At 41.0% G+C, this 10647-nt stretch overlaps 1 gene segment (V, D, J or C); it reads right to left on the reverse strand.

Moving 5' to 3' along the window:
- Positions 1–9201: 9201 nt before the first annotated feature.
- Positions 9202–9708, reverse strand: LOC141120129 (immunoglobulin kappa variable 6D-21-like). The segment is given in 2 exon segments: positions 9202–9509; positions 9627–9708. Coding segments are annotated over 2 exon segments (357 nt in total).
- Between the last annotated feature and the right edge of the window lie 939 nt (positions 9709–10647).

Consider the following 10647-nt stretch of genomic DNA (forward strand, 5'->3'; position numbering starts at 1 on the left):
GGTAAAGGATATGATTCAATAACTTTATGAGGATTGTTCATCACATAGTAACTGGACTTGGTTACTGTTTAGACTTTCACACAGGAGCCTTTAGTTATACTTTAAGTGAATTACAATTGCAAGGACATGACAGTGTGACAGGTTCTCTTCATGGAAACAAGAGGGGTCTATTGGTCTCATAATGTCCCCCCTGCACTCAGCCCAAGCTTATTGAGTACAGAGAGTCCCCGATCTACTTGCTTACCACCAGTAGCCGGGATCTGACAGATTAGAGATCAGAATTGCTCAGTGATAAACTATTTTGGGTTCCCTCACTGTAGAGGAGATTGGGGAATGGATCTTCTCTGATCTCCACCTCTCACCCTCCTGAGAGACATTTCATTGACTTGGGGTCCAAGAAAAAGTGGGTGAGCCCAGGGACCCTGGTGGGATGGGGAGGGGCCCACTTTGGGGGGTGTAGAAGTAATAGGTAGACTTTACAGTCACACTGTTAAACACTCCATAAACACAGCTTGACAGGGGATAAGGGACTCTGATCCGGATCGTTGGTTGGTAAAGAGGTCAATTGATTATTATAACACACACTCCAAAGAGTGATTCAAGATATAGCCTGTTTAAGTCTTGCAGACGCTCTAAGATCAGCCGGTTAGTTGATTATCGTGACACACACTCTGAAGAGTAATTCAAGGTATAGACTGAAAAAGTCTTGCAGATACTCCAAAATAAGCTGGCTACTTTGGAAAAAGAATTGACCAAGTGTAAGTGGAATAGTCCTGCTCGGTCATCACTCTGACATATTCAGTAGGTTTACGCTATCATATACAACGGAGTTCATCTATCAGCCGTGGAAATCAGCAGAGGAGTGATTTAATAGGTATAGAGCATTGTGAGTTAGGGAGTAGCACAGGTCGAGGAAACAAAAACGGGTGATAGTAGCAGTAAAGTCACTTTGACCCTGGTTCACATTGTGTGGGTACTATTGCAGCTCACCGTTTTGACGTCTTGACCCAGCAGTCCTTCATCCCTTTGTATAGGCTTCACCGAGACGATCTTAGTGCTGCAGAGGGAGACCATAGGCAAGTTATCAGTCGAGTAGTGTGTCTCATTAAAGGATTCCGCTGGCTGGTTAGCCTTGATAAGTGTCTTTTGGAGTATGGTTACATTCCGTACAGAGTCCGTGTAAATTGAATCCACTTTTTGATGAGGGCTACGAATGTCGACTAAGCAGAGCGGAGCTACAGGTGGATGGATGAAATTTCACCATAAAGCCATCGTATAGGCAGATAGACTGGTGCTCATGTTTGCTGGAAACAGAAGTCTGTCTTGCTTGAAACAGAAGTCTGTCTTGCCTACATGTTTCGCTTGTGCACCAAGCTTCCTCAGAGCATGCACAGTTGTAACAGGAGTGTCCTTAAGTAATTAGGAATTTAATTAGGTAACTTGGAATCAAGGTAGTTAACTCTGTTTAGACTGCGGCTAATTAGACAGCACACATCACAACACACAAACATAACAAACACCCCGTGCAGCTACCCTGTGCCAGAATATTTCCGCAAAACCAATGGACAGATCAATTTACCATATAGAAAGAAAGAAAGGCACCCGGCGGGGCAATGTCACTAATGTCATGTGCCGTCAGTTCTAGTAAATGCCTGACAGCAACCAAATGTTCCCCCGGACAAAATAAAGTGATGATGATGGCCGGACACACTTCCAGGAAGTGTCATAGATGCTGTCAAAAGTATATAGGGTCGATGTACATGAATATAGCCTTTAGGGTCGAAATATTAACTCAGAGGTGGGTCATGCAGACTTTAAGACAAGGGAAGCAGTATGTATAGCTTGTTTTATAGAGGGCAAGGATGTGCGTTTCGGGGAGGTACCAATGCGCACCACATCTGCTCCCTTTATACATAGTCCCTACTGTTCCAAAAATACCGACAGGTTGCACTCATTATTTAACCCTGTAGGCTGCATCCTTCTTAAATTGACCTCTTTACCAACTAACGCCCGGATCAGAGTCCTTTAGCCCCTGTCAAGCTGTGTTTATGGAGTGTTTAACAGTGTGGCTGATTGTGATAGACACCGGTGTCTCTCTTTAAGACCCTTTGCAGTCCTAATTTTAACTAAATGTTTTTGGAGGAGGGTAATTTAATTATACCACATATTAATGTTGTTTCTAATTTTTGTATGGATAACTAATTAAAATTGTTGGTCCCGCTTACTTAACAATCCTTTTTGAAGAATACTTCTTTTGGAATCTTTTCTCATTCTCTTCTTTTTGTATATGCCACTTTATTCAGAGGATTTGAAACAAAGCCATCGTGGAGGAAAACATTTGTTAATGACCTCCAGGTGGATGGCCATTGTTCACATTATTTAATGTCTATGGGTTGTATTTAGGAGTGTATGTGCTGTGACAGCTCCAAATACACCCCCGAGACTCAATCTACGGGACCAACTCTGGATGGGCTAAATTGTCCCCCTAGGGGGTCTTTTTCCCAAAAAAAAACCCTCCCCCCGTTTTTCAGACTGTACAGTCACCCAGATCAATTCTACAGTAAAGAGCACAACCTGCCAGTTCCTGATATCAGTCCGTGCCATGTTGCAAGTGAAAAGAAAAAAAGTCTTTCTATATTATAACTGAAGGCCAACATTCTTTTTAGTGTTGGATAGAGTGGAGATGGATTGGAACCCCTGTACTATGTTTACCATTATCACCCAGAAATGAAAGTGAAGTGAAAGTAAAAGAAAATCTCAAATTTTGGGTTGTCACCAGAACAGGAATAAAGGGGAAATCTTACAGTGGGAACACAAGTACTGAGGACAACGAGGGATTCCCTCACCTTGGAGAGATTTCTTTTCACTTCCTGCTTGTGGCTACGACACAGGAAGTGAAGGGAAATCTCCCAAAAGGAACACACACGGAAAAAAAACCCTCCCTAAAAATGAAAATTTTACCTTTGGTTCTACGTTTAAAAAATAAAGATTTTGTTTTTACCCTTAAAGTAGAGCTATCACTTCATATATTATTTGATACTCCACCCCCCTAAGGTAAAGACTGCATATAACACACTCCATCATTTTAGTAACTGTAGAAGCTGAGATCCAGTAGGTGACATTGCACCCCAAGCTCCGCCTACCTATTTCCTACTAAAAAGGGGCGTGTCAGGTTTACACTGATCAACACATACGCACTCACAACAGCGCTCTTCCTGTGCTGCTCACACATGCCGTGTCTGTGTACAAGCTGGGAGTGTGCTGAATGTAAGAAGATCCAATAATAATGCCAGTGACCTGATCTGGGGCTCCAATGTTTTGTGTCCTTTTATCCGAAATGAGAAGTTCTGGAGACTTTCCGGATTTATGATATTACCAGGATATATTGGAAGGACCAGAACTTTACTTGTATTTGATGATGAGCTCAGAGTTATAATCCAGCCAATGTCCCGGAGGAATTCTCTGTCCCTATTTATTAAAGATCTCATCACTATTATCAGTTCTCTTGCTAACAATAAGAACCCATTTATTAGATTTATTCACATGAATGTTCCAGTTATGACATCTGTGATTGTGTTTCTTTAGAAAAGAGGAAGGAGGTTTTTGTACGGCTCTGTAATACTGTGAGACCCGCTGCTATACTGCTGACAGTAATATTTTCCTTCATCGTCTTCAGTAGCTCCATTAATTGTTAGTTTGAATTCAGATCCAGATCCTGATCCACTGAACCTGTCTGAGATCTCAGATTGCCGGCTTCTGCCACTTGTTATAAGAAGCTTTGGAGGTTGTTGGGTCTTCTGTTGGTACCAGGCTAAGTAGTTATTTATACCAGTACTGGATGTACATGTGATGGTCATTGTCTGTCCTGGGGACACAGAGATAGAATCCGTAGTCTGAGTCATCACAATCTGTCCACAGGATCCTGAGGATGGAAAGAGATATATTGATTATTGATTTCCTATCAATCCTGATGTGTGTATTTATTGTACAATGTATAGATGTATGTGCAGAGGATGATGGAAGGAGCCTCATCTCTCACCCTGAATAGAAATGAAGATGACACCCAGCAGATAACTGGGAGAAAACATCTTGATGTTTCTGGAGGGTCAGATCCAAACTAGAAGACGTCTCCTGTACAATGAGATATATAGAGAGAGTGACAGGGGAGGTGTTCCCCCCACACACTGTGTATGCAAATACCGGGGAGATGGAAATTAAAATTCTCAGATCAGTGATCTGGGCAAGAAACACTCCATTGGAACTCAGCTATGTCTGATCACACTAAAACATTATACCCACCACTGTTCACCTAAACTAATTGTAAAAATATTAAATAGATGGATGTGAGAAGTATTGCCCACCCTTGAATAAGTCTGGACATATTTTTCTTAATACAGTGATTTGATATGATCTCAATTCTGTCTAATGGCCGTAATGCAGTATTTTTTCTGAAATATCTCTGCAAGAAAAATACCACATTATGGCCACTAGATGGAGCTGACAATCATAGGAAATCACTGTATACATCCAGAATTCATGAACAAAAGCTTGTAAGGTTCATCCAATAAATGCTGAACAAATAGACCCCTAAGTGCCATAAGATGTTACACTATAGAAGCTGTGTATCAAAACGGTAGGGAAAAAGAAGCATATAAATCCTGTTGATAACTATATATGAGCACCTTCATTTTTTAATTTTTTTTAATGACCCATCAGTAATTCCACATCCAATTATTACATTTATTATTATTCTATACATAGTTTTTAATAGTACACTTTAGTTTACATTTAAATAACATAAGAGGATATGGCTTATTAAATTAAGGTAAAAGATATGTTTCATTAACTTGATGAGGATTGTGCATCACATAGTAACTGGATTTGGTTACTGTTTAGACTTTCACACAGGAGCCTTTACTTATACTTTAAGTGAATTACAATTGCAAGGACATGACAGTGTGACAGGTTCTCTTCATGGAAACAAGAGGGGTCTATTGGGCTCATAATGTCCCCCCTGCACTCAGCCCAAGCTTATTGAGTACAGAGAGTCCCCGATCTACTTGCTTATCACCAGCAGCCGGGATCTGACAGATTAGAGATCAGAATTGCTCAGTGATAAACTCTTTTGGGTTCCCTCACTATAGAGGAGATTGGGGAATGGATCTTCTCTGATCTCCATCTCTCACCCTCCTGAGAGACGTTTCATTGACTTGGGCTCCAAGAAAAAGTGGGTGAGCCCAGGGACCCTGGTAGGATGGGTAGGGGCACACTTTGGGGGGGTGTAGAAGTAATAGGTAGACTTTACAGTCACACTGTTAAACACTCTGTAAACACAGCTTGACAGGGGATAAGGGACTCTGATCCGGGCGTTAGTTGGTAAAGAGGTCAATTGATTATCATGACACACACTCCAAAGAGTGATTCAAGATATAGCCTGTGCAAGTCTTGCAGACGCTCTAAGATCAGCCGGTTAGTTGATTATCGTGACACACACTCTGAAGAGTAATTCAAGGTATAGACTGAAAAAGTCTTGCAGATACTCCAAAATAAGCTGGCTACTTTGGAAAAAGAATTGACCAAGTGTAAGCGGAATAGTGCTGCTCGGTCATCACTCTGGCATATTAAGTAGGTTTACTCTATCATATACAACAGAGTTCATCTATCAGCCATGGAAATCAGCAGAGGAGTGATTTAATAGGTATAGAGCATGGTGAGTTAGATAGGGAGTAGCACAAGTCGAGGAAACAAAAACGGGTGATAGTAGCAGTAAAGTCACTTTGACCCTGGTTTACATTGTGTGGGTACTATTGCAGCTCACCGTTTTGATGCCTTGACCCAGCAGTGCTTCATCCCTTTGTATAGGCTTCACCGAGATGATCTTAGTGCTGCAGAGGGAGACCATAGGCAAGTTATCAGTCGAGTAGTGTGTCTCATTAAAGGATTCCGCTGGCTGGTTAGCCTTGATAAGTGTCTTTTGGAGTATGGTTACATTCCGTACAGAGTCCATGTAAATTGAATCCACTGTTTGTTGAGGGCTACGAATGTCGACTAAGCAGAGCGGAGCTACAGGTGGATGGATGAAATTTCACCATAAAGCCATCATATAGGCAGATAGACTGGTGCTCATGTTTGCTGGAAACAGAAGTTTGTCTTGCTTACATGTTTCGCTTGTGCACCAAGCTTCCTCAGAGCATGCACAGTTGTAACAGGAGTGTCCTTAAGTAATTAGGAATTTAATTAGGTAACTTGGAATCAAGGTAGTTAACTCTGTCTAGACTGCGGCTAATTAGACAGCACACATCACAACACACAAACATAACAAACACCCCGTGCAGCTACCCTGTGCCAGAATATTTCCGCAAAACCAATGGACAGATCAATTTACCATATAGAAAGAAAGAAAGGCACCCGGCGGGGCAATGTCACTAATGTAATGTGCCGTCAGTTCTAGTAAATGCCTGACAGCAACCAAATGTTCCCTCGGCTGAAATAATGTGATGATGATGGCCGGACACACTTCCAGGAAATGTCATAGATGCTGTCAAAAGTATATAGGGTCGATGTACATGAATAAAGCCTTTAGGGTCAGAAATATTAAATCAGAGGTGGGTCATGCAGACTTTAACCTCCCTGGCGGTTTTCCAGAGTGTGGCTCAGGGTTAAAATTCAGCACCTTTAGCGGTAACCCCGAGCCACACTCGGGATTACATTGCAGGATCCTGGTGCCTCCTTACTTACCTTGTCCCCGGGATCCTGTGATGTCCCCCGCAGTGTCCGCGGGCTGTGTCCTCCTCCGAAGCCTCTCTGTGCCAGGCTCCGTTCCCTGCGAGCGTCGTGACGCATGGGGGCGGAGCCTGGCGGCAAATAAAAAAAAAGTAAAAATCATAACACATACAGTACTGTAATCTTCCAGATTACAGTACTGTATGAAATGATTTCACATCCCTTTTGTCCCCAGTGCTTTGGCCCATGCCCTGCATGCAGTTTTACATGATATACACTGTTCTTTCTGCCTGGAAACTGGAGATTGTCCATAGCAACCAAAAAGTGTCCCTTTACGTCAAAAGTGGCTTTAGACCAGCTAGAAAACAACGATAGTAAATTAGAACACTTGCAGAATTGAGCGATAGTGAATCGTGGGGAAATCTATTTTATTACTATTTATTTTTATTTTTTTTAATTATTTATTTTTATTTATTATATTATAATTTATGTTTTTGTGTTTCAAACTTTATCATACCCGGGATATCTACTAGACTCTGGTTTGGACAGATTTAAGTGCGTTATTGTTAAGATTTACAGACCTACAATATAAAACGCCAAATTTCCATGCAAAATAATTGTACCGCTTTCAGCACCTAAAATCCGAAATAATCATACCGCCAGGGAGGTTAAGACAAGGGAAGCAGTATGTATAGCTTGTTTTATAGAGGGCAAGGATGTGCACTTCGGGGAGGTAACAATGCGCACCACATCCGCTCCCTTTATACATAGTCCCTACTGTTCCAAAAATACCGACAGGTTGCACTCATTATTTAACCCTGTAGGCTGCATGCTTCTTAAATTGACCTCTTTACCAACTAACGCCCGGATCAGAGTACCTTAGCCCCTGTCAAGCTGTGTTTATGGAGTGTTTAACAGTGTGGCTGATTGTGATAGACACCGGTGTCTTTCTTTAAGACCCTTTGCAGTCTTAATTTTAACTAAATGTTTTTGGAGGAGGGTAATTTAATTATACCACATATTAATGTTGTTTCTAATTTTTGTATGGATAACTAATTAAAATTGTTGGTCCTGCTTACTTAACAATCCTTTTTGAAGAATACTTCTTTTGGAATCTTTTTTATTCCCTTCTTTTTGTATATGCCACTTTATTCAGAGGATTTGAAACAGAGCCATCATGGAGGAAAACATTTGTTAATGGCCTCCAGGTGGATGGCCATTGTTCACATTATTTAATGTCTATGGGTTGTATTTAGGTGTGTATGTGCTGTAACAGCTCCAGATACACCCCCGAGACTCAATCTACGGGACCAACTCTGGATGGGCTAAATTGTCCCCCCTGGGGGGTCTTTTTCCCAAAAAAAAACCCTCCCCCTGTTTTTCAGACTGTACATTCACCCAGATCAATTCTACAGTAAAGAGCACAACCTGCCAGTTCCTGATATCAGTCCGTGCCATGTTACAAGTGAAAAGAAAAAAAAAGTCTTCCTATATTATAACTGAAGGCCAACATTCTTTTTAATGTTGGATAGAGTGAAGATGGATTGGAACCCCTGCACTATGTTTACCATTATCACCAAGAAATTTAAGTGAAGTGAAAGTAAAAGAAAATCTCAAATTTTGGGTTGTCACCAGAACAGGAATAAAGGGGAAATCTTACAGTGGGGACACAAGTACTGATGACAACCAGGGATTCCCTCACCTTGGAGAGATTTCCTCTTACTTCCTGCTTGTGGCTATGACACAGGAAGTGAAGGGAAATCTCCCAAAAGGAACACACACGGAAAAAAAACCCTCCCTAAAAATGAAAATTTTACCTTTGGTTCTACTTTAAAAAAAAAAAGATTTTGTTTTTACCCTCCCTTAAAGTAGAGCTATTACTTCATATATTATTTGGTACTCCACCCCCCTAAGGTAAAGACTGCATATAACACACTCCATCATTTTAGTAACTGTAGAAGCTGAGATCCAGTAGGTGACATTGCACCCCAAGGTCCGCCTACCTATTTCCTACTAAAAAGTGGCGTGTCAGGTTTACACTGAACAACACATACGCACTCACAGCAGCGCTCTTCCTGTGCTGCTCACACATGCCGTGTCTGTGTACAAGCTGGGAGTGTGCTGAATGTAAGAAGATCCAATATTAATGCCAGTGACCTGATCTGGGGCTCCAATGTTTTGTGTCCTTATATCCTAAATGAGAAGTTCTGGAGACTTTCCTGATTTATGATATTACCAGGATATATTGGAAGGACCAGAACTTTACTTCTATTTGATGATGAGCTCAGAGTTATAATCCAGCCAATGTCCCGGAGGAATTCTCTGTCCCTATTTATTAAAGGTCTCATCACTATTATCAGTTCTCTTGCTAACAATAAGAACCCATTTATTAGATTTATTCACATGAATGTTCCAGTTATGACATCTGTGATTGTGTTTCTATAGAAAAGAGGAAGGAGGTTTTTGTACGGCTCTGTATCACTGTGTGAGAGGGTAGGAGCTATACTGATGACAGTAATATCTTCCTTCATCATCTTCAGTTGCTCCATTAATTGTTAGTTTGAATTCAGATCCAGATCCTGATCCACTGAACCTGTCCGGGATCCCAGATTGCCGGCTGCTGGCATCTGTTATAAGAAGCTTTGGAGGTTGTTGGGTCTTCTGTTGGTACCAGGCTAAGGCATAATAAATAGCAGTACTGGATGTACATGTGATGGTGACTGTCTGTCCCGGAGACACAGAGATAGAATCCGGAGTCTGAGTCATCACAATCTGTCCACAGGATCCTGAGGATGGGAAGAGACATATTGATTATTGATTTCCTATCAATCCTGATGTGTGTATTTATTGTACAATGTATAGATGTATGTGCAGAGGATGATGGAAGGAGCCTCATCTCTCACCCTGAATAGAAATGAAGATGATAGCCAGCAGATAACTGGGAGAAAACATCTTGATGTTTCTGGAGGGTCAGATCCAAACTAGAAGACGTCTCCTGTACAATGAGATATATAGAGAGAGTGACAGGGGAGGTGTTCCCCCCACACACTGTGTATGCAAATACCGGGGAGATGGAAATTAGAATTCTCAGATCAGTGATCTGTGCTAGAAACACTCCAGTGGAACTCAGCTACATCTGATCACACTAAAACATTATACTCTCCACTGTTAACCTAAACTAAGGGGGCTAACTGTAAAAAAATGAAATGGATGGATGTGAGAAGTATTGCCCACCCTTGAATAAGTCTGGATGTATTTTTCTTAATACAGTGATTTGATATGATCTCAAGTCCATCTAATGGCCGTAATGCGGTATTTTTTCCTGAAATAGCTCTGTAAGAAAAATACCACATTATGGCCACTAGATGGAGCTGAAGATCATAGGAAGTCACTGTATACATCCAGAATCCATCAAGGATGAACAAAAGCTTGTAAGGTTCATCCAATAAATGCTGTATAAATAGACCCCTAAGTGCCATAAGATGTTACACTATAGAAGCTGTGTATCAAAACGGTAGGGAAAAAGAAGCATATAAATCCTGTTGATAACTATATATGAGCACCTCAACTTTACTTTATTTTTTTTTTAAATGACCTATCAGTAATTCCACATCCAATTATTACCTTTATTATTATTATTCTATACATAGTTTTTAATAGTACACTTTAGTTTACATTTAAATAACATAAGAATACTCTAATTAGACAAGCGGATGAGCAGCTTCCCACCCCAGAAATACAGTAAAACCTTCATATTGGAAGAAACAATTGTCCCCTCCCCCTCCTTAGCAGTATTCTGTCTGCTAGAAACTGACAGGTGAATGTAAATGATCAGGGGGCAAAAATACAAGAAATGTCCAATATTGTAACAGAGGAAACAGATCTTTATGGAGAAGTCAGAACTCTCTATGTCCATGTAAGGGA

This window comes from Aquarana catesbeiana, linkage group LG01, assembly GCF_042186555.1.
Source record: "Aquarana catesbeiana isolate 2022-GZ linkage group LG01, ASM4218655v1, whole genome shotgun sequence".
Classification (NCBI taxonomy): Eukaryota; Metazoa; Chordata; class Amphibia; order Anura; family Ranidae; genus Aquarana; species Aquarana catesbeiana.